General features: G+C 42.5%; 1 protein-coding gene across 7 annotated transcripts in view; it reads left to right on the top strand.

The window, feature by feature from the left end:
* DPP6 (dipeptidyl peptidase like 6) overlaps nucleotides 1-24,938 on the top strand; it is an 807,813-nt gene that overhangs the window by 769,955 nt on the left and 12,920 nt on the right. For all 7 annotated transcript variants that reach the window (XM_073334581.2, XM_073334585.2, XM_073334583.2 and 4 more), the window contains 4 exons: nucleotides 8,023-8,070; nucleotides 16,253-16,351; nucleotides 18,813-18,882; nucleotides 24,296-24,490. In XM_073334581.2, coding sequence (XP_073190682.1) covers nucleotides 8,023-8,070; nucleotides 16,253-16,351; nucleotides 18,813-18,882; nucleotides 24,296-24,490 — 412 coding nt within the window. The remainder of the gene's footprint in view (nucleotides 1-8,022; nucleotides 8,071-16,252; nucleotides 16,352-18,812; nucleotides 18,883-24,295; nucleotides 24,491-24,938) is intronic.

Genomic DNA, 24,938 nt, shown 5'->3' with positions numbered 1-24,938 from the left:
CTCCTTTGCACCTGCATTTGTTTCATTAGTGCTAATGAGTTACATACGTGCTTTGAAAAGAGAGTATCTCCTGAAGGATATGATCATGAGGAAACACCCTTTTCTCCTGCATGAACTTGGTTGTATATTATATACACAGGCACACATCACAAATATATGGGCCTGTGAGAAATGTTCTACTGCAAATGGTGTTTCTCTTAATATTAGCATATTGAATGCTATAACAAACTCCAGTATATTTGAGAAATACACCCAAATGGTAACCTGTGCTCCAAACCGACTCCTGAGCTTGGGGAAAGCTTGGCTTAAGACTCCTTGCATAAGCCTAACTTGATAAAGGACCCAACACAGAACATGTCTGATTCTGAACTTGGGGAAAGTTTGGATCACAGTCTGAACTTCACAGCTCAGGCCCAGCTCCCAACCCTGGGTTGGAACAACAATACTGGATCCAAATGTTTTATTTTATTTCAGGGGATGTGGGGAGAAGGGTTTTTAGGATCCAGCTGTGAATGACACAGCTCACTCCCCCTCTCTATTATATACATATCTGAGGCCTCAGTAATGGTGGAGGTGTAGCTCTGTGTCCTCTGCTCCATGCCAGATGTGTCTGAGCTGCATGCCCCCTTCAGATGCATGTGCCCCTGGTTTAGGGGCCCTTTTCCATCTGACCTGATCACTGGGAGTGTGTGAAAATCCCAATGACTTTCCCTAAGTATCGCAGATTATTCAGATTCCTCCTTACAGCTACCTACAAATATTAAAACCATGGCCACAGATCACTTGATAGGTGAGAGATCTCAGATCAGTGTGTGACTGGAGAGGAGAAAGAGCCATCCAAGTTGCTCCTGAGGGCACTGATACCATCACAAGCACCGGCCCAGCCATTTTCCTGCAGCAAAACTGGCTCCTCACAAAATCTCTCCGATTATCTGTGAAACTGGTTTATTTTCCAGAAAACCTTGATTTTTTTCAAACTGCACTGATCCCACAAATGCTTATTCACGTCAGTAATTTCTCAATGAGCTCAATGGGGATATTCATAGATGTAACGTAACTCAGGTTCCTGAGTGCTTACAGGATCAATACTTGTTTAAATTTTCCTCACTCAGTTGCCCTCCAGACTCTTCTTTATCTGGACAAGTAGGTGTGTCTGTACTTCAAGCACGTAAGCACAGTATCTCCATACAGTAGTACAGAAGCCTGCAGCCCCGTCAGTGTTGAATGAACACCTCACTGTATGTTACATTAAAACAAGACAGGAGTGATGATTATTTTTCCAGACTAGACACAGATAAGAAAGTAAAGATTAAAAAATGAAATGTCTTGAGAGAGGGTGAATAGCAGCATAAATCTCTGTTTGATGTTTGTGATAACTAGGTTGCACAATAAAACATCAGGAAAATTTGTCTGTGGCACTAACTAGGCAATACTGTTGACCGGACAAAGATTTTAATTATAAGCAGTGGCTCAGAAGACTCCCCATGCCTTTATTTATTAGTATGATAATATCACCTGATGTATGAACTTTATGCATTATGTATAAATAATTCATGAATTAGCAAATAAAGAGATCTGGAATCTGTACGCGGAGATGGCTGATGCCAATTATCTCACTTCTGCAGAGCCAGACCCTCTCGGTTCACATTGTTTGCAGCTGCTCTTTTAAATCATTCATCAGCGCTTAAGAGATATGCTGGTGGGGCTGGGAGAGACTATTTGAATTTTCATTGTTTACACACTGTGAATTTAGCTTCTGGTCTGAAATTATCTGCCACGGTGAAGCCTCTGAGAGAATACAGATGAAAAGAATAGGACAAGCAGCATCTCTTACTTTAAAAAATATGTATATATATATTCTTGATTATTTTTCTTTTGCAATTTTATATCTTTTTGTGGTTGCTGTTTAATTTTAATTTTGAATTGTCAAATTTTTGTCATGCTGCTCAGAGCATGGAAGAATCAGAAACATTTTCAAAACTCTCTCACAAGGTTTCTGTATGAACGCATGACAAACGTTTTGCTCGTGGAGGTGTTGTGTGACAGAATGTGAGTTTTTGGTTTTTAATTTAGCAATCTATTCTTTTCCACCTAAACACCTACGATTGTCTCTTGGTGTCAGGTTTAAAGCTGAATTTCCCATTGAGAATAACGATAAAAGCTGCTTTAAAAATGTGCCATGGTCATTAGCTTTTTCTTGTCAAATTACTCAGTTATTCTGTTCATACTTATTTTCAGAATATTGCCAGTACAGTACATACAGTACTCTAAATTTATAACATAAGAACATCTATACTGGGTCAGACCAATGGTCCTTTTAGCCCAGTATCCTGTCTGACAGTGGCCCAGATGGGAATGAACAGAACTGGCCAATTTTGAGTGATCCATCCCGTCATCCAGTCCCAGCTTCTGGCATTCAGAGGTTTAGAGATTTCTGGAGCATGGGGTTGTGGTCCTTGACCATCCTAGCTAATGGCCATTGATGGACCTATCCTTCATGAACATATCCAAGTCTTTTTTGAACCTGGTTATACTTTTCACCTTCAAAACATCTCCTGACAATGAGTTCCACAGGTTGATTCCGCATTCTGTAAAGAATTACTTCCTTTTGTTTGGTTTAAAACTGCTCTCTGATTAATTTGCCCTTGTCATTATGGTGACGTGGCTTAATGTTACTTCCAGCATGGATAAGGACTGTGATTGTGTTTGCATGAAAGGCTATGTGAGAAAGCCAAATTATTAGTTTTATTAATTGAAATCCTGTTTCTGTAGTTATGGATTGATATAGGATCATTAACTACAGTACCATTTAGGAACACCCAGCATATTACATTTCATGTGCATGTCCCCTAGTGAAAATCTTCGGGCCTGATTCCCCTCTCACCTATGCCAAATGTAAATCAGGAATGGAGACATCAGTGACTCTGGAGTCAGTGAGGTTACATTGATGTAAAACTGGAGCCAGTGAGAGGAGAAACAGTCTGTTTATACGACAAACCCATGTTATATTGGCTTCCTTTTGATACTGGTGGGAAAGCACACTCTGCAGATTGATAATTGCTGTATCGTTCCATGACTATGCTTCTTTCCCACCCCCTTTCAGTCACTGGGCACCCCCAGTCCCTGCACTTCCCTACGGCCTGTGAAGGTGTTTGGCTTTTCATGGGCCATGCAACGAGTGGGAGGCTCCATTCTGGCCCACAATAAGAAGTTTGATATAGTCTTGGATTATTTTGGCCTAATTCTGATCTTCTTTGCACCGCTTTTACCCTGATGGAATTCCATTGATTTACATGAATTTGCTACTTTTGATTCTGGACTCGATCCTGTGAAGTGCTGAGTGCCTTCAACTCACTCTGAAGACAATGGGTGGGTACTAAAGGCCTCAGTACCTCTCAGAATCAGACTGTCACAGGTGTTAAACTCCCATGCAGTGAAGCATTAAAGTATATGCTTAACTTTAAGCACATGCCTAAGGCCATCTGTATTTGGCAAAGTACTTAAACAAGTGCTTAATTTAAGCATATGCTTAAATCTTATTGGGATTTAGGCATATACAGTACTTAAGTGCTTTGTTTATTCAGGGCCTAACTGAAAGCAGAACCAGGCCCTGGTATATAGCAGCGAGAAGGGGGAACACGCCCATACATCAGTACTTATTTTAAAAAATTAATAAATAAGTGGTATATGTCAGGACTCAGGAGTCCCAATCAAACTTCCATTTGAAAGGGCTCCAGAGAGAGAGACAGTACCGTGCAAACTGTGCCCTCGCTCTGTTTCTGTCATCTCTGAATATTTCATCGAACAAATTAGATTTCACTATTAGATCTGTAAATGACAGAGGATGGCATTTGCCAGATGGTGTGTGTATTGTAACTGTCACATCATTATAGGTTTAAAATTAAAGTATGGGAAGGCGGCTAATGAACATACACTATATAATTTCCAGAATTCAACTCCGCAATGGTAGACATTAGCCACTTAGCGCATTGTGTGTGGTAAAAAACAGTTACATTTAACAATTTTCCACATTTTTAATTAGGCTAATTTCTAAACTGGTTTGTTCAACTTAGTTTAAAAGTCAACAGTGAACAAGATTATTTACTTCGTGCCTGAAATTATAGGGTTTTTTTTCTTGAAAATTTATACCCTGGCCATATCTAACAGATGGAATTATGAGGAATACTTAACTAAATGGTCAGGAATAAACTTTCAGATTAACTGGGTGACTCTATTTAATATACTATGTTGGCCATTACCATTTTTTTCCACTTGCAAAAAACAAACAAACCACAACTGAGAACTCTAATTCTTTTGGATTGTGGATATATTTTTTTCAAATGCCTTTATTTGATATTACCATGAAATGAGAACCTGGGTGGGAGCTTTGCTTAGCTTTATAAAATTTGTTTGGGTGGAGGGCAACAGAGAGAGAGAGACCACCCAAATAAAATTATACATAATATATATTGTTGCTAATCTACATAACTGGATTGTTACTATTTATCTTTTGACTTCTCACTGTGTTGCCAATGGTAGCACAAAGAGGTACAGAAAGAGAAATCAGAGTATACATCATGTTTCTCACTTGCATTCTCTTCTTTGTATAAGGGATATCTTTATTAGTAAGAGACTGATCCAGCTTCCACTGAAGTGAATTGAAAGACTCCCATTGTCCTCAATGGAAATTTGATCAGGCCCTATTTGAACAGTACTTTAACTTAGTTTCACTCTAAAAGCCTTGGTTCGGTGATGGGGGGGAGGAGAAGCTTTATAAGTCAATATGTTTAGTATGTCATTGTATATCAGTAACTGAAAAGCTGCACCGCCCTCTCCAATAATATTTAGCACTGTGTTTGAAATCGACTTTCTATTCAGCTTGCTACCAACAAAACAAAATTACTAGCCTCTTTCCATGCTCTGTGATGATTCCGTTTCATTCTGAAACCATTTAGCAAACAAATAATGAAGGAATCACTTTGTTAATGAAGAAAGTTCGCTGTTAACAGGGACTGAAAATCAGACCAGCCATATCAATCAAACTGTAGAATGATTAAACCTACTGTGCCTTCATTCATATCTGTGCTGCACAAATGGCAAACCTGTCTGAAATGAAGAAACATATAAATTTGGCAACAGTATGTTTTCTCTATATCAGAACCTGATCTCATTTACACTGGTGTAAATCTGGAGTAACAGCATTGCGTTTAACACAGTTGGTGTTTGATTTACACCAGTGTAATTGACATCAGGATCTGATCCACTTAATTCGATTGATTCCTTGTGTTCTCTATGAAGAAAAAAATACCACACTTTTGTGTTACTTTGTCCCTTTCTGCAATACATACGGTGCTGTAGTCCTCAACAACATTAAATCTAGTATTTTCTGTGTCAAAAGGCACATCATAGCCCATGCATTTTTATATTGCATGTAAAGCACTAGCGCTAATCAGAAAACGATAAGTATTTTGCATGAAAATTTCAGAACGAAAAGTAAAAAATAGTTTTGTTTGGTTTTTCAAAATTTTTTATAGGCTAGGTGTACACTTTGCTGGCAGAATAATGTTGGTTAGGATGCAGCGGGTTTTTTAAAAGGACATAGATATAGCTCTTGTGTAGACGCAGTAGTACTGGCATAAAAGTGCTTTTTTCGTGTATAGCTTATATCGATTACCAAACCAGTATAAGCTATACTGACAAAAGCTCTTTTCTGCTAGGATATGCTGCACCTACACAAGGAGGGTTTGCTGGCATGACTGTACCACTACAGTTATACTGGTAAATCTTTTCTAGCATAGACCTGACCATAGAAATTTTCTGATTTTGCAGTGAAAAACTAAAAATGTTCGGTTTTCTGTCCCTGATCATTTTTTGTTTAGAAAAAAGTGACAAATGATTGTGGGTGCTTCAAGTTTTGGGGCGTTGAAGTTGAGACACCTTAAAAGGGAAAGGTTCTCCAAGGGCGAATGCTGAGCACCATCCGAAAATCAGGCCCCTCTGAGGTGGTTAAGTTGGCCACCCAAAATAATTTAGTTGCTTTTGAAAATCTTGGCCTGTCAGCTGGAACCCACCATCCTCTCCTGGTAGCACTAAGGGGACTAAGAAGCTGGGCAACTCTGCAACATATCCCTCATGTCATTAGCAGTGGGCAGGGTTTGCCCCTGGTATGGAACACACTACACTTCTATCCCAAGCACAAAGGGATTCTGAATGATCTACAGGAGACAAGACCCCTGTGTCTCCATAGCAGCTCTGGGTCCTGGGCAACCTACCCCAGTATATTTCCTGGCAGCTGAGTTCCAGTAGGGCCATTCTACCAGGACCTCCTCTGGCCACAACTGCCCTTGGAACACTCCAATGCAGGGAAAACAAAGAAACAATGGTGCTGCTGAATGGATTTGTTGTTTTTATTTTTAATCTTGAATGTGTACTTCAGGGATTGATACTGCAAAGTGCCAAGAACCTTCCAAATTGAAGGTCAGTTAATTTCAGTGGGACTGCTCATGTGCTTAAAATTAATCCCGTGCCTAAGTGCATTGCTGGGTGGGTGCCAGAGTTTTCAGCACTTTTAACGGATCGAGCCCTTAGCTGTACAATTGTTAAAGCGTATCTCCAGCTCACTTTCCATGTGCTTACTGGCCATGCAACTCAGAGCGTGCTGCGCCCTGCAGATCACTTGGCATTTGAAATGATCAGCACAAGGGGAAATGCCAAAATGAGCCCCTTCCAATGCCACCTTAAAGACAGTGGTGGGATAAGGTTTCTGACAAGCCTTCTGCTGGGTTTCCCTACACAGCCAGATTTAAACATTGCAACCTCAGCAGCTTGCACAGCCACATAGCATGCATGATTTGAATTGGAAATATACACTGTATGTGCTTCTAGCAAAACCATGCCACTAAGAGTTGAGCCTGCACCAGCTGCAGGGAAGGAAGCAGAACTGACCACGAACCTGGCACTGTAGCCAGTGCCACAGAAAGGTTCAGGATGGAAAGTGCTGCCAGGAGCATCTTACTGTCTTTCCATAAAGCTAGCATGTATTCTACTGCCAACCATAGTGTGCACACAGGGTGGCTGGGAGTATGGCCAGTATCCCCTTGCTGCTGTGATCCACCCCGTGTTATTGTTCCCTCTTCCTATTGCCTGGGTGCAATAATGGGAGAAGACAAGCAACATAAGCTAGTTTATCCATTATGGGGTTTCTTCCTCATCAACACTGCTAGTGACAGGATATTGGGCTTGTTGAACTGCTGGTATGAACTGGTATGGCGGTTCCCACCTTTCTGCCACTATCCCTACCGCTCCTCAACATACCTTCCCACATGACTCCTCCAGCAACAAAGGGCAGGAGTTAGACTTCACTGCCAGGTCTCCTGCAGAATTATGGCCAACTTCTCTGAGAAAATCACTCCCTGCAGTTGGCAGGTGTTGGTACAGCACTTACCACAATTTGTACAGCACTTAAGGACACTGGTTGTGGCCTTTTGGTGCTAACTCAATATAAATATTAAATAATACTCCTCCTCTTTACAAACTGGCTGATATCATATTGCACACAGCTATGCACTGCAGTTCTAGGCTGAACCTTTTGTATTATTGGAACGTACCTGGTGTTTGATTTTAAAAAACATACAGCATCTATGTAACAGCAACTATTAGCCAGGGCACATAAAATGTAAACGTTCTGTGCAGTGATGTTTGTGTGTCATTAGAATAAATTAAAAAGCAAATGATTTAATTGTGTTTGTGCTAATTAAAATATTTACAAATTAGAGAAAGATGCATTTATTGTCCCATTGGGAAAGGGCCTTGAAACCTCGCATGTCTTGGAGTCTACAGTGCTGTCATTTATTCATAGACTGCTGTGCATACCTGGGTGATTTGCTTTTTAGATTACTCTTCCATGACACGTAATTCTCAGGAGCCTCCAACTTCAAGGGATTCAAAAACAGGTTTACATGTACACATATGTATGTATGTGTGTATTTTAACCAAATGCCTTTCTTTCCCCTTCTTTTCTAGGTCCAAGAGTTCCAATTGTGACTGTTCACAACACGACGGATAAACAAAGTAAGTACTGGGCTGTATTTTGTATGTCCTCAAAGAAAAGCAGTCAGGCAATGTAATAAAATACAGCCATTCTCCATTACTTTCAACAGGGAGTACCCAGACTTTGTCTATATGTGGGCCACACAGACATCTTAGCTGGAGCTGAAGGGTTGAAACTAATGTATACTATACTGAGCAGATTGCAAGGCAGGTTGTGTGCCTTGAGTAAAGCTCATTGTGCTAGATGCGCAATGTTCATGTTTTAATGTTACCTCGTCCTCCCCTCCCCTGCTGTGTGTTTTATCTACCTGTTGCATGTTTTTGGAGCCTAGGCTGAAAAGGGCTGTCTTTCAGTAAGGGTTTGTACAGCCTCTAGGACGGGGAGCCCTGGTTGCTGAGAGGAGCCCTAGGCATGACTGTAGTACAAATAATAAGCATTAATAACAGACTGTTGGGGAAGTGTAGCCAGCAGAGACCACAAGTTGCATCCGACAGTGCTTATCTTTACTGTGGAGTGTGGCCCAAAGCTGAGCAGATGTAGCTCCCAGCCAGATGGAGCATCGCCTCCTGGAACTGTCGTCTCCAGGGGTCACACCGCCATAGTAAACTAAGTGCAACCACACCTGAGCTTCACTGGCAGTTCTTACTCCAGACTTAAAATTATGGGCTGAACACATGAGCAAACTAACCAGGTTTTGTAGCACCGTATCCAATGGCTATTGGATTGTGTTATTCTGCTCGCTGTCAGCATTCAAGTAGTAATGAATAGTTGTAAGAATTACTAAGGGGAATGATTTTCAAGGGCACAAAAGGCAGTTTGGGGCTCAACTCCTACTGAAAGCCAATGGGAGTTGAGACCTAACTTCCATTTGTGCCTTTGAGAATTTGCTCCTGAGTTATTTATTCTAGTGGCATGTAGGTGGATAACATTGTAGCTACGTACTTACTTGGCCTCCATTACTGTAGTGTCTGAGCACCTCACAATCATTAATGTATTTATCCTCACAACAACCCTGTGTGATAGGGCACTGCCATTATCCCCATTTTACAGATGGGGACTGAGGCACAGAGAGGCTAAGTGACTTGCCCAGGTCACACAGGAAGTCTGCGGTGGAGCAAGGAACTGTACCCAGGTCTCCTGCATGCTAGGCTGTCACTCAGACCATTGCAGTTTAATTTCTGCAGTTACCTTCAGAGAAATATTTCTAGAAATTTTACTTATATGTTTGCTGATCAAAAGCAAATTGGAAATCCCAGTCATCATTACAATTTCAGAGAGTTGCACAATCCAAATATATCTCCTTGTTATTCTTTCATTAATCTCATACTACGTCATCGTGGAAAAGACATGTTTAACAACCAGTTGATGGAGTGATAAAAGCCATTACCATAGGTACCTACCAAGTGTGTGTGTGGTGGGGGGCAGTTATCTATTGATTCAATCACCAGACTTGGACTACGAAGTTCTGGATTCTATTCCCAACTCTGGGCGGTGGTTCCAAGCATAGAGAATAGCGTGGAAGAAACTGTGAAGCCAAGGGTTTTATCAAATAACAAGCCTAGACTTGAGCAATCTTAGGGTGTGTCTACACTTTGAGCTGGGGGGTGATTGCCAGCTCAAGGAGACAAACCTGCGCTCACTCTGCTCAAGCTAGTGTAGCCAGGGTGACGCAAGCAGTGGGAGGGGCTAGCGTACTTGAGGTGGCTAACTCCTCCCACCATTCCCTCTGCTGTGGCTACACTCTGTTTTTAGTGCGCTAGCTTGATCAGAGCTAGTGTGGGTATGTCTCCTTGAGCTGGGAATTACGCCTCCAGTTCAAAGTGTAGACACACCCTAACATTGTCTTTATGGACCTGATCCTGTACTCCTTGCTCAGGTAAATCTCCCATTGAAAACAGGATCAGGCCCGATGCAGTATCATGATGTGTAAAGAAAAACACAAGGCTTCCACCTGTTGTTTCAACGTTGTGTGTGTGTATGTGTGATTTCTTTCTTCCTGCTCTCTCAATGTGCTTTGCTGACAATGTGCCGTTCAACTACTTCTCTCCACACCCCACCAGAAGAGTCTTGTACATAAGCAGAGCTGGCAGGGCACAGCCACAGATGTGTAGCTGAATGATTTAAAATCTCTTCCGGTAAGAACAGGTTTCAGAGTAACAGCCGTGTTAGTCTGTATTTGCAAAAAGAAAAGGAGTACTAGTGGCACCTTAGAGACTAACCAATCTATTTGAGCATAAACTATGGTCAAATAAATTGGTTAGTCTCTAAGGTGCCACAAGTACTCATTTTCTTTTTCCTGTAAGAATGCAACTGTGACTGGGTAAAGTTATGGCTGGAGAAGGCATGTAGTTTAGATTCATATGGGTGTTTGGGGGAAAAGCACAAATAAAATCAAGGTTTGCTTGTCGTATGGTTTAACGGAAATATAAGAGGGTGAATCAGAGTGGAAAATGTCCTATTTTATATATATCGTAACTTTTGTTGTTAAGCTATAAGCACTGAGTAGAATAGTGTGCTTCATTTGGGAGATTGCCAAGGAAGATACATTGTACGCTGTAACAGAGTCCGATGCCTTCTGAGTGCCGCCACGTGGCCTGCCTCAGTTTCCCCTCTTGGTTCCTCAAATAACTCAGACCTCTCCGTGTTCAATAATACCCTTCCTTTCAGCCTGGTTTTATTGGCAAAAAAGCTAAAAACAACACAAAAAGTCTTCTCTTTCCCACCCCTCACCTTAAACTGGGCACAGCTCCTCCTTTCTGAGGTACTGTCTCAAAACTCCCTGCCATCTCATGGCCCCACCCTTCCCCCCCGCAAAGAACCTGAGCCCAGGTCTTCCTGCCTGGAAACTTGCCTGGTGTCTCAGGAACTTCCCTGCTTAAGCAGGCCACTCCCAGCCCTTCCTAGCTGGAGCAGCTCTCCTTGTCTCACAATCTTCCCTGCAGGAGCCTTTCTCACTCACTGCTACAGTTTCCTCTTCCTGTTTCCTGGTCTCCTGGCTCTTTGTAAAGCCCTCTGTCAGGCCCCATTGGCAGCTGTTAATGAGGCACAGGGGGGCTGGACCAGTTCTCTCTCAATGGGCCAAATCCACCTGTGATGTACATTTAACCGTAATTTATTCCCCTTCCCCATCTCCAATTAACTGTTTAAAATGAAAGGTTTTCTTTATGATGAAATTCTTAATACAGACAGCTCAGAAATCAGCAGCATCCCATCTCTGAGAGCCTTGGCAAAAACAGAGCACTGGGCTGGGTTTCAGAACACCTGGGTTCTATTCCAAGCTCTGCCACTGGCCTTCTGGCTGACCTGGGGCAAGACCCTTCACTGCCCTATGCCTCAGTTTCCCCATATGGAAGGTGGGGCTAGCGATACTGACCTCCTTTGTAAAACGTATTGAAATTCTGGATGAAAAGCACTCAGTAAGAGCTAGGTGGTGCACTTCTCTCTGACGCATTCCTGGAGGAATAGTACGGACACGAGCAGCAGGAGCTAACCAAGAGCAGATCACCCCTTCCTGCAAGAAGCATCTGGGGTGGGGAAAAGAAACTCCATGAGGTTTCCCCAGATCATTGTGTCTGATAGGGAGGGTTTGTCCCAGATGGAATGGACAGAAGGGTTCTGCCTTATCTCGCAGATCCCCCAAGATCTGTGCTGATCTCCACCGGAAGCACAGCACCACCCACCCCCTCTAGCTCTGTTGGACACCCTGAAACCTTCAAAGGACCCTTTCTGGGAGTCACCCCTAACGGGTGTTCCCCAATGTGGCTACCCTGAAACTACCTTTAAAGAAGGGTTGTCACCATGGACTGAGCTGTGTAGAAAACTTATTCCGGCCTAGGCCTTCATTTATTTTTCTGCACATATATTGCTGGTTTCAGCGGTGGGTGTGGGAGAACGGTGTAATTATCCCCAGGCTTGTGGAACTCCCTTTCTGGGATCCAGGGCAGAGCAGAAGGAAACAGTGCCATGGAGGCAGGACAGAAGCAGATCCAAGTACAGAAGGAATTCCCAATGTGTGGAGCTGGGCCCTGGTGAAGATGCAGCTTTTGCAACGCACAAATACCAACTGGTACTTTCTGATAGATACTAGATGCTAAAACAATCAAACAGGCTCAGAAAATACCTCTTTACATGTCAGCTAAATAATATTGAGAACATATTACAAACATGCTGTTTCTTTAACCTTAACACACTGTATAAGTATCTACCAGCATCTCAGCCTCTCTGTGCTCTCTACAGCTATAATGAGACATCCACCTATTTTGTCCCTGTTGGAGGCTTTGGCCTGACTCCTCCTTTGCACCAGTTTAAGTCAGGAGCTGTCCCACTACAGTCAGTGGAGTTACACTGGTGTAAATCTGAAGCAACTGGGAGGAGCAGCAGGGCCATAGAAAAAGCCAAACTTCAGCCCAGGCAATCTCTGTGTTTCCTCAGGCTACCCAGTCCTAGGAAGCTACAGCATTAGGCTGTCAGAAACATTTCCACAAGTCAGGGATTGCTTCATAACTCTGGGAACTGCAATTACAAGAAGGCTATGTGAGCTCATCATTAATGAGTAATAGTATTCCTGATCTCACCCTCATGCCTAGCGTATAGTTTTTATGCAACTCATTCAGTATTGTTTGGTCACTGTTAAACCTAGGCCAGTTTTTCATTTTGTTTCTTACAGAAGAGGTAAGGGGTGAACCACTCATAGGAGAGGGGGATCTTCTGGAATAAGCTTCTTCATTTTACCTTTTAAGTAACTGAGAAAATGGCCTGCTTTAAATCTGCTTATTTTATGTTTCTGTCAATGTCAATGAGACTAAGAGCATGACTAAAACAGTCAAGATTTGGCCCTGATTTTGAACTTTAGCATGGAGGTGATTTAATTTTTGGACATTCATGAGCCTTTTTTGGCTGTTTTTTTCTCTCCATTTTCTTTTTCCTTTTATGTAGATAGTTTGATTTTCCCATGGCTTTAGATGTGACTGACTGCATATAACAGCATATACCTTCTAGTGCTCTCATGATATTGAAAACAGTGTCATAAATGACTATTATGTGTATAGCATGAGAACTGTCATGGAACGGAAAAAGTAAATAAAATACTTGACAGAAGTGGCATAAAACATACTGAGAATGTCGATGTATATTGAGAGTTATAGATGTATAGTATTTATTGCACAGGTAATTAGATAGAGGTGTGCACAAAACTCATCCTGTTTGCTAGAATGCATGATTTCTACATTTGATTAGCATTTCCCCTGGCTCCTCATTTTCTAGCATTTTGTTGCTTCTAAAGAGAGGAGACAATTATGACAGTTGAATTTACTCATTTAATTTAAGGCCATTACTCTATAAAGGGAGTTTGTCTCAGTATTCTGCAATAATCTGATAACAATGAGTCACGCCAAATATTATAGAGTGCTTACATTTAATTAAACACTGACCATTTGTACTTCACAGATGAGGGTTCCCTGTAGTCCTAAAGCAGAAAAGAAAGTCCTTTAGGAGATGTGCCAATCTTTTCTTATTTCCTTCACTCTATTCCTGCCTTTCTCTGGATGCAATTATATGAACAAATAAAATGGCTTTACTGAACTCCCCTGTGTGGCAGACCTCTTTCTGCTGATAAAGCTAGTTGTGTGGGCCATAATTAAATGAGAATCCTAATATTTAACTAAACTTAATAGTCTGTTGCTTTGGAGCTTTTGTGGGAGTTATGAATTCAATAGAGATGATCCAGGCTTTTCAGAAACATGTTGAATAGTCATTGAACCATTATAGCCACTTGCTGAAAGATCTATGAAATGTATTAACTGGTAACGGCATGTTTTTGTACTGTGCCTGCTTTTCTATTCACTGGAGATGGGCATGACTAAATGTGATTCAGAACATGATTATGAACTTCCTCCAGTATTATATATTTTCAGGAGGGCCTGAGGGAGTAGTATCCATAAGCATAAGTGTCATTAAAGTGCTGTTATAGTCAATAAAATGTGTAATTGGTGTTGGGAGTTTCCACATTATATTTTACTCAGTGTCTTCCAGATCAAATAGACCATGTTTATTATCATTTCATAGGGAAAAAAATTTCTGGGTCAGACACTCAGCTTACAGAAGATGAAGTGTTTGTGGGGTCCAGATTTCAAGAGGGATGGGGTCAGAAGGATGGGCCCCTGCTGGAGAAAGTCCTTGTATGTGGAAGCTGAGTCCTCAGTACACACAGATGAGGTTCATAAATCAAGCCTGCCTCAGCCAGACTCTGGTTACGAGAATCAAAAGGCACTAACCCTTGTCAGAACCCACTGTATCAAGGAAAGGAGGGAAGGTATCAACTGGCTCCCTGCACCCATGACACAGAAAACTTACCCAGGGCCAAGACATTAGGGTCCAGGCGTGTGGTTTAGAATCTGGGAACCTGGGAGTTTTACAGCTGGACATGAAGAGGCTGATTGAAGGAGGCTAGGGGGCAGGCGAGTACTTGGTTGAAGGCCTGCTGTTGCAAGGACCACTCCTCTGACAAAGTCGTTTCTGGCATAGCCAGTCCATTGGAAGATTCAGAGAGCTGGGTACATGCAGGGCTTTGAAGGACCCCGGGGAAGAGGACATTGGATTCTCCCTGGAATGGAACATTCTTGTCCTGTCTTGATGATTCAGGTTGGCCACCGTGGTTCTGTTGTCCAATGTGATCAGGATTTGGCTGAGGAAGGAACTGGAGAGACAATCTCTGGCAGCCTTGAGCTCCAGGGAGTTGCTGTGGCATTTTGTTTCCAATGGCCTGACTCTGATGAGTTGTTAGATGCTAGAGGTCCTGAAGTAAGGCAAGGCCTGTCCAGCCTTCACTTGCTGAAGGAAATGAATTAGGCCTTCTCTGTCGAGAGGGAAGATAGCAAGTCTTGCCAGAAAGGCTAAGAATGGAACCTGGCCTGCAGCAAAGCCATGCATGATCAGACACAGTTGCTCCATGTTGGGATGTGTCTCCTGGCTTTCTCTCCACTTAGCACATGTTGCTGCTGAGAACCTTGAGAGCTCTTCAGCCAAGCAGCCGCTCAGCTGAGTGCAGGGGGCCATTGTTAAGCTGTTCTGGAGAGAAGTCGCTCGGCTGCTGGCCTCCTGCCTGGAAGGGAGGGGCAAGCTGGAGATGAACCACCCCATGAGGGCGAGAGAATTTGGTTCCAGAGCAGGAGGGAGGTTGCTGCTCGGCAGGAGGCAGCTCAGCGTTCAGGTACAGCCTGGGCAGGAGGGAAGGGGATGCCACCTGGAGAACAGCCGATCAGGAGAAGGGAACAGCTCAGCAGAAGGCAGTGGAACAGCCACAAGGAAGATGTCACCCTAGCAGCTGTGTGATATGCCTATAAGATAGGGCCAGTCCTGGCACCAAACACCCATGAATCCAGTCAAAGTGGGAGCCACATGGGCTCAGAAACTGGGACACTCAAGTCTGGTGGGACACTTGAAAATATAGGGCTTAGGCCTTGACCACTAGATCCCCTCCATAATACAAGCGCTGTCTTGTCTGTGTTGTCTCTGTGCATGGCTGGCTGGCTGTCTGATTCAGAGCATAGTGCTGGTCCAAGGGAGATGTTCAGAATGTGAACCAACTCTGCTGCAGTTTGCGGAGCTGTGTGGTAGACGATGAATGATGTTCTGTTGAGAGCTTTCATTGACTCTTAATTGTTTCAGATTGATTTCACATGCCTGGAGAACTCTCGAACAGAATATCTTCCCCTTGAGTGAAAATCTCAACGAAAATATATCTGCACCAAAAAAATCCTCTTCTCCCATTCCACTTGAACTGCAGAGCGAGCTCTTAAAATGCATCGATTCAACCGTAATCTTCTGTTGCTTTGTCTGAGGCGAAAACACTGTTACAGCATCTAGACTTAGAAGGCTAGATCCTCAGCTGGTGTGAATCCACTTAGTCCTTTTGATTTCGGTGGACGCCAGTTTATACTACCTCTTGGTCTGGGGCAAAGGTGTTTTTTTTTCCTCTCAGGTAATAGAGCCCATAATAATTCTTTGGATCTGAAGCATGTTTCAGAAATATTGCAAGGTAACTACTATATTTTAGTTGTGCATCTCTCCTCATGGACTTCAGAGGGGACAGTGTGTCTAGAAGGAAAATATTTGTTTTAAAAATATTAGGGGCATGGGCAAAATGTTAAGTTGTCCATGAATAACTCCGGAGGGTTTGTGTGGTTTTTGTCCTTATTCTTTCAGAAACCTTTGAGCTGGAGGTAAATGAAAATGTGCAGCTGGCTGTAAATGACAGGCAAATGCCTAAAGTGGAGTACATGGAAATCAAGATAGATGATTACAGTAAGTATCTCTTTTCGCCTTCCGCTATTATTGTTGTGAAATGGCACAGTATCTCGACTGGATTGACAGGAGGAAAAATTATTGTGGCTGTCAGTGATGTCGTCCAGTTTGGGAAGCACTAAGTTGGGAAATGCTACATAGAAGGAAGTTATTCTGGAGACAGGAGTTGATGAGGATGGAGGAGACAGAAAGAGAAAAGGATAAAAATTAGCTTTTATATAAAAAAAGTAATTGACACTGGGAGATGACATGATGTGGATCAGCTGTCCATTACAGGGTGTGTTTGCTGTAATATGATTGGTTTATTAGTTACAATATTCCATTTCAAACCTATTGTATGTGCTTACTAGCTACAACTGTGGCAGTCTCTCAGTACAGAGCAGTAAATTGCAGTGAATCAAGCAGCAATTACCAATCAGGAGACATGCATGTAAGAGATTTTCAGTCTCAGTGATTTAAAATTTTTCATAAAACCCATGTAATTTGATAGAGGTTGGAAAAAACAGCTGTACAAGAAAAGGAAAGTCCAAAATCTTATTTGCAGCAGAGAAGAATGACATTTGGAGCAGTTTACAAACGCAGCTAGTTCTTTTTTGTGCCACTCCTTAATTAAATATTCTCTCCACATCTGCAAAAGAGCAGATGTGCAAAAGAGGCGAGACTAAAGGAAGGGGATGGGGACAGAGATACAAACAAATAAACCTAATATAGACAAAGGTAGGGCCAAATAGTTCAGATATTTTCCACCAGCCCCCTTAGCTGCACCTGCAACATTTTTAAGAGTGTCTGTTTTGTTACATGGAAACTCCACATTTGAAATCCCAAAATATGTAATGGCTCCCAAAGATCCTCATTTCTGAGTGGCATTTGTGTGGCTATACTTGACAATTTGGAAGCAGTTAAGGAAACAGGGCTGAAAACATGTTCCTTGATATTTTCCCTATGATGGGATTGGTCATAGTAGAGATTTTCTTCAAATGCAGAGTACTGTAATAGAAAACATCCATTCAGATAGGACATAGAATGACACTTACACGGAAAGGAATGAGAGATACTGTGTAATCTGGACCAGTGAGTGGTGTTATAAAATATGAGGCCAAAAGCCGAGTGGCTGTAGCTGTTTGAACACTGCAGTAATTACCTAAAATGCTCTGCCTGAATCATTGATATTATGAAGAGAAATGGATGCATAGAAATAAGGAAAACAGAGCTGTGCATTTCCTGAACATTTTGGGCAAAGATAGAACATCAGTGACAGCCTATCATAGACAACTCTATCCAGACCCTATGAGCCATTTCATAATTATATTTTGAATTGACTATAAATAACTGAAGAACTGCGGCTAACATTATTAACTGCAGTTGTTGGTGAAAGTATCTTCTGCTGATCTTAACTAGCCTGTTTTTTGTGTGTAATAAATACAAGCTGGCTGTATTTTTTCATGTGCCTTCACCATGTATCCAAGGTCTGCCCTAAAGGCGTCACCGTAACTGGAGCACTGTGTGCCATGTTTTATGTATATTTAAAGTCAAATGGCTGACTCTCTGACTGTCCCTGGGCCATTGATCCAATTTGCAGTCCATTAGCATTCAGATGGAATAAGTAATTAGACTGAGTCTCACAAAATGATTGCAGAACAAACCACTTAAACCTAGTGCTTAAACTGTATATTAATTCTATTGAAAATCCTGCTAATACTGATTTAATTGCCATGCCTTTGGTAATCTGGATTATAGTTAATATTTTAAAAACAAATGCAGTCTCATTAATGCAGAAAGCATTTGTGTGGGAGCACTTTCATATACCGGTTGGTGGTCAAGAAGAGCATCTCAGAGAATTTAAATGAAGTTTTAGGGGGTATCATTGCACAACTGGGGCCTAACTCAGATGTCACAGATTTTATACCAGTGTAACTCTGTCAACTTGGAGTTACTCCTGATTTGTATTATACCAGAGGAAGTGAGATCAAAATCAGGCCCCTGGAATTTAGGATAAGAGGCAAGTCCATCCCCTAACTGTCTTGAAGCCCCTAAAGCAGAAAAATTCTGCCTGTCACATCAACAACAATGTTATTTGGCAATTGTACCTTACATTCCTTTTGTCTTCAGCTATTGTTACCCTCCCTTTCTCTGCCTCCCCAAAATATTGATTCTTGGCAGTGTCACTCATCCAGCTGCCTAAAGGGAAAATAATAGCTATTGCCAGATGTTAATTGCCTGTTGTGTAAGTGATGCATGACTAAATAGCTCACTCTAGGTTTAAATTTCTTGTCGCCTCAGCTATTACGGTCTGGATCTTATCCTTGATTACATCTGTGTTTTTAGGGTTTTATTTACCAGAGCATCTTATTAAATGTTGTTTTATTTCTGTTGATAATGGCCACAACATTGTAAAAATCTGTGATAGTTATCTCAACATTCCCATATTAAATCCTTCTTGTTGTTTGTTACTTTTGCCTAGAATTGCCAATGCAAATCTTAAAGCCAGCAACCTTTGCGGACACCATACACTATCCTTTGCTACTGGTTGTGTAAGTTTTCTTATTTTTATTTGTAATCTGTAATTCTTATTTTCATTTGTAAAAGCAGCCAAGATCAGAGCCATGGTGGGGTAGGTGCTATACAAACAGAGGATAAAAGATGATCCATGTACTAAAGAATTTACAATCTAAGGCCCCTATTCTGTAAAGAATTATAGACAAGCTTAATTATACACTCTCTTCAGAGGAACAGCCGTGTTAGTCTGTATTCGCAAAAAGAAAAGGAGTACTTGTGGCACCTTAGAGACTAACCAATTTATTTGAGCATGAGCTTTCGTGAGCTACAGCTCACTTCATCAGATGTTTACCGTGGAAACTGCAGCAGACTTTATATACACACAGAAATCATGAAACAATACCTCCTCCCACCCCACTGTCCTGCTGGTAATAGCTTATCTAAAGTGATCAACAGGTGGGCCATTTCCAGCACAAATCCAGGTTTTCTCACCCTCCACCCCCCACATAAATTCACTCTCCTGCTGGTGCTAGCCCATCCAAAGTGACAACTCTTTACATAATCAAGTCGGGATATTTCCTGCATAGATCAAGGTTTTCTCACATCCCCCCCACCTCCATACACACACAAACTCACTCTCCTGCTGGTAATAGCTCATCTAAACTGACCATTCTCCAGGTTTAAATCCAAGTTAAACCAGAACATCTGGGGGGGGGGGGTAGGAAAAAGCAAGAGGAAACAGGCTACCTTGCATAATGACTTAGCCACTCCCAGTCTCTATTTAAGCCTAAATTAATAGTATCCAATTTGCAAATGAATTCCAATTCAGCAGTTTCTCGCTGGAGTCTGGATTTGAAGTTTTTTTGTTTTAAGATAGCGACCTTCATGTCTGTGATTGCGTGACCAGAGAGATTGAAGTGTTCTCCGACTGGTTTATGAATGTTATAATTCTTGACATCTGATTTGTGTCCATTTATTCTTTTACGTAGAGACTGTCCAGTTTGACCAATGTACATGGCAGAGGGGCATTGCTGGCACATGATGGCATAGATCACATTGGTGGATGTGCAGGTGAACGAGCCTCTGATAGTGTGGCTGATGTTATTAGGCCCTGTGATGGTGTCCCCTGAATAGATATGTGGGCACAATTGGCAACGGGCTTTGTTGCAAGGATAAGTTCCTGGGTTAGTGGTTCTGTTGTGTGGTATGTGGTTGTTGGTGAGTATTTGCTTCAGGTTGCGGGGCTGTCTGTAGGCAAGGACTGGCCTGTCTCCCAAGACTTGTGAGAGTGTTGGGTCATCCTTTAGGATAGGTTGTAGATCCTTAATAATGCGTTGGAGGGGTTTTAGTTGGGGGCTGAAGGTGACGGCTAGTGGCGTTCTGTTATTTTCTTTGTTAGGCCTGTCCTGTAGTAGGTAACTTCTGGGAACTCTTCTGGCTCTATCAATCTGTTTCTTTACTTCTGCAGGTGGGTATTGTAGTTGTAAGAAAGCTTGACAGAGATCTTGTAGGTGTTTGTCTCTGTCTGAGGGGTTGGAGCAAATGCGGTTGTATCGCAGAGCTTGGCTGTAGACGATGGATCGTGTGGTGTGGTCAGGGTGAAAGCTGGAGGCATGCAGGTAGGAATAGCGGTCAGTAGGTTTACGGTATAGGGTGGTGTTTATGTGGCCATTGTTTATTAGCACTGTAGTGTCCAGGAAGTGGATCTCTTGTGTGGACTGGACCAGGCTGAGGTTGGTGGTGGGATGGAAATTGTTGAAATCATGGTGGAATTCCTCAAGGGCTTCTTTTCCATGGGTCCAGATGATGAAGATGTCATCAATATAGCGCAAGTAGAGTAGGGGCTTTAGGGGACGAGAGCTGAGGAAGCGTTGTTCTAAATCAGCCATAAAAATGTTGGCATACTGTGGGGCCATGCGGGTACCCATAGCAGTGCCGCTGATCTGAAGGTATACATTGTCCCCAAATGTGAAATAGTTATGGGTAAGGACAAAGTCACAAAGTTCAGCCACCAGGTTAGCCGTGACATTATCGGGGATAGTGTTCTTGACGGCTTGTAGTCCATCTTTGTGTGGAATGTTGGTGTAGAGGGCTTCTACATCCATAGTGGCCAGGATGGTGTTATCAGGAAGATCACCGATGGATTGAAGTTTCCTCAGGAAGTCAGTGGTGTCTCGAAGGTAGCTGGGAGTGCTGGTAGCGTAGGGCCTGAGGAGGGAGTCTACATAGCCAGACAATCCTGCTGTCAGGGTGCCAATGCCTGAGATGATGGGGCGCCCAGGATTTCCAGGTTTATGGATCTTGGGTAGTAGATAGAATATCCCAGGTCGGGGTTCCAGGGGTGTGTCTGTGCGGATTTGATCTTGTGCTTTTTCAGGAAGTTTCTTGAGCAAATGCTGTAGTTGCTTTTGGTAACTCTCAGTGGGATCATAGGGTAATGGCTTGTAGAAACTCGTGTTGGAGAGCTGCCGAGCAGCCTCTTGTTCATATTCCGACCTATTCATGATGACAACAGCACCTCCTTTGTCAGCCTTTTTGATTATGATGTCAGAGTTGTTTCTGAGGCTGTGGATGGCATTGCGTTCCGCATGGCTGAGGTTATGGGGCAAGTGATGCTGCTTTTCCACAATTTCAGCCCGTGCACGTCGGCGGAAGCACTCTATGTAGAAGTCCAGTCTGCTGTTTCGACCTTCAGGAGGAGTCCATCTAGAATCCCTCTTTCTGTAGTATTGCCACTGACTTAAGGGAAAACATACTGCATTTTTAAGAGATCTCTTACACCTAGCCCAGTGCAATGTTGGGTACCAACCACACACAATACTCCCTTTATGCTATGCCAACTTCTTTAGACTGAGGGTACGTCTACAAAGCAAGTAGGATTTCACGGCAGCACGTCTCAGAGCCCAGGTCTACAGACTTTGCTACAGCCCTAAAAATAGCTGGGAAGACATTCAGGCTCCGTCTGTAGCTATTTTTAGTGCATAGCATGAGCCCAAGTCCGTAGACCCAGGCTCTGAGACTTGCTGCCATGGGGTCCAACTTGCTGTGTACACGTACCCTAAAGACCTTCATAGTTAAAGCTAGAATGATAGCAGACCCAAAACCTTTGGGATCATGCTATTTCAGGATGATAAAGGAGATGTCTTCAAAAGGAGGGCTGCCTACAAAAGAACTGGTCAAACAAAAAAAATCAGCAATTTTTTTTAAATTTACATCCTGCTCCCTTTGGGGCGAAGCTCAGGGGACAAGCTATAGAGTTTCCAATCTGCTACAGGAATGTGGAACTTCCTTAAAGATCTTCAAATAGATTTTTCACTGAACAATTTGTATCATCTCTTCACCACAAATAACAGTGCTGGCTCCACTCCACTCTTCCAAATTGGTTATTATCTCTCTCAAACCTGGCTACAAACACTGTAAATTGCCTTGGGCAAAAATGGACAAGGCCTTAATGAAAATTCACTTTAAACCTAGCAGAGAGTTGTGAAATCAGCTTTTCTCAGTACTGCAACTATTACAAGGGATCATTTTTATTTAACTTGAACCCACGGCACACCAGTCCCTCCCATGGCTCCTCAATAGTGTAATATCTGTGGATCTCTTAGCAGGACTGGGTGAGCCCACTCACATTAGAATACTACATTAGGGGATGCATTGTCTTCCTGTTAAACTGTGGCAGTCACTGTTGGGGAATAGTGGACATGTTTACTTTTTAATGGGCTATTATAGTCTCTGCAAAAGCTTAAATCTATAGTTACTCTGCCGTGTAGTCCTAGAAATAGCAGTGAATAACCAGCCACCTCCATGCAAATGGTGCCTTCCTCATAGCAGCACCAAACTATTAATGCCATCTATCCCAACAACTGAACTATCCTTATAACTAGTTCACTGAGTCATTTAGGCTCAGATCTGCAAAGATTTTCAGGCACCTAACTCCCATTGATTGCAAGCATGGATGCACTTTGCCAGGAGAAAGGAGTCTGATATAGGAATGAAGGAGGCAAAGATGCATTGTGAATGAATTCCAAAACACCATCCTGCAGCTTCTTTCAATGAAGGATAAAAACACTGCAATAAACAGGCTGCCACATCACAAAATTACGTCAGCAAAAACATACTTCATTATACAAGTGCTTGAGGAAGATTGGTACTCATCAAGCTAATGACATTTGGTTAGGCTGCCTCTGAAAGTGGATGCTCCTGGGCCTTTGTGGAAAAAATGCAAATAACTAAAGTCATGTGCATGTTAAAAAATTGAGAGAAGTTTTCTTGTGTTTCTGGGAGCCCATAAAAGGAAGTAGATGAAAATGCCAGTATCCCTAGTCATTTAGAACTAACTCCACAAAATTTCCTGTCCCTTGCTCACCCTATTTCTGTGGGTGCACTGTAATTTCTGCTTTGTATGGAGAATTTGAGAAGTTTGAGATGCTCAGCTAAGCGCTGTTTGCAGTGTTTGTGTGGTCATGTGTGTTTCTTGTGATCATTTAGGACTAAGTGCCCCCAAAGAGCATGTAATCTAAGTCCTTGATCCTGCAAAGAGAACTGCATTGGTGGGACCCGATTTGGTGGGTGGGTGGAAGAAGTCTGATTACACAGTTCTCTTCCAGGACCAGGATTTCCCTGAGAGAGAGCCCTATTCATCTGATCACCCTGACTACCCACTGCAACCAGAGCTGAACTGTTATTAAAGTCAATTGTTTTATCACCAGTTTGTTTTTTAATTTGCTTTTCCCTTGTATCTATTTTAAGCAATAGTGACATCAAGTGTCTGACAGTCACATCTGTAGCCACTATCCGACACTCCTGTAGGAGAGGGGAGGTTTGCGATGGGTGACAGGAGTCTAACGAGTCAATAGGTTTTCTTCCCCAAATTTTCTGCCATGCTCCCAGGCTAGGCCCTCCCAGTTAACCTCCACCAGCAACCCCACAAGAGTTCAGCCCCTACAGACTGGAGGGATGAGAGAGAAAGGAAGAAATATAGATTGGGGCCAGCTCCTCAAGTGGTGTATAATGACATAACTCCATTAACTTCAGTGGAGCTATGCCACTTTGGCCAAGTTGAGGATCTGGTCCATTTATGTGTATGCTTCCTAGTTTCACAAAATGCTCCAATATCCTGGTGGTGGTTGCCATATGAGAATCTAGATAGATAGCTGAGAAAACCTTCCTGCAGCTTCCTCACCTGCCTCAAACCCATCCCACACACCAGACCTCCCTGCGGCAGTGCTGTATGAAGACAGAGACTTTCTCGTTAAAATCGATGTCACCTTATAACGCATGTGGCATCGGTACAAGCTGCTCTGCAAACTCACCTTTAAAAGGAGAGACTATGTTGTCACTTTTAAAAGAGATTATGTAGCATGAAAGGTCTCTAGTCTTAGGCAGCCTTGACATTGTTCCATTGAGCATGAGTAAGATGCATTTGTTTTGTCTCTGTTTTTGTTTCAGTGACGGAACACCTGGTAGCCAGAGTGTAACAGAAAAGTTTGAAGTGAATTGGGAAAGCGTGCTGGTCAGCTCCCACAATGCAATTGTGATGAAGTTTGATGGCCGGGGCAGTGGATTCCAAGGCACTAAGTTGTTACATGAAGTTAAAAGAAAATTGGCCCTTTTGGAGGAGAAGGATCAGTTGGAAGCTGTCCGGTGAATGACACTGTCATTATAAAAATTAATTGCATTTATAATTGAAATGTATTCTCAAAGGCTCCGCAGCTGTATCTGGACACTAGAAATTACTCTAAGGCCCTGATCCTGCAAAGAGAACTGCATTGGTGGGACCTCACTGAAGTCAACAGGGATCTGTGAGGGAGGGGTGGGAAAAGTCTGCTTACACAGTTCTCTTCCAGGATCAGGGTCTCCCTGAGAGGGAGCTCTGTTCATCTGATCACCCTGCCCAGAGCTGAACTGTTGTTAAAGTCAATTGTTTTATCTCTCTAGGTACCACTCAGTGATGTATCTCCTCCTATTTGAATACTGTTGTGTAAACAATTGAAGAAATGTGATAAATTGAAAGTACAAATACACTCCTGTATATTTCAATATGGGGAGTAAAATGTCAGCTAAATAAGAATTCCATTTATAAGCCAAAAAA

The sequence above is a fragment of the Lepidochelys kempii genome, chromosome 2 (assembly GCF_965140285.1).
Source record: "Lepidochelys kempii isolate rLepKem1 chromosome 2, rLepKem1.hap1, whole genome shotgun sequence".
In the NCBI taxonomy this organism is placed as follows: domain Eukaryota; kingdom Metazoa; phylum Chordata; order Testudines; family Cheloniidae; genus Lepidochelys; species Lepidochelys kempii.
This window is presented reverse-complemented; position numbering and strand designations above follow the sequence as displayed.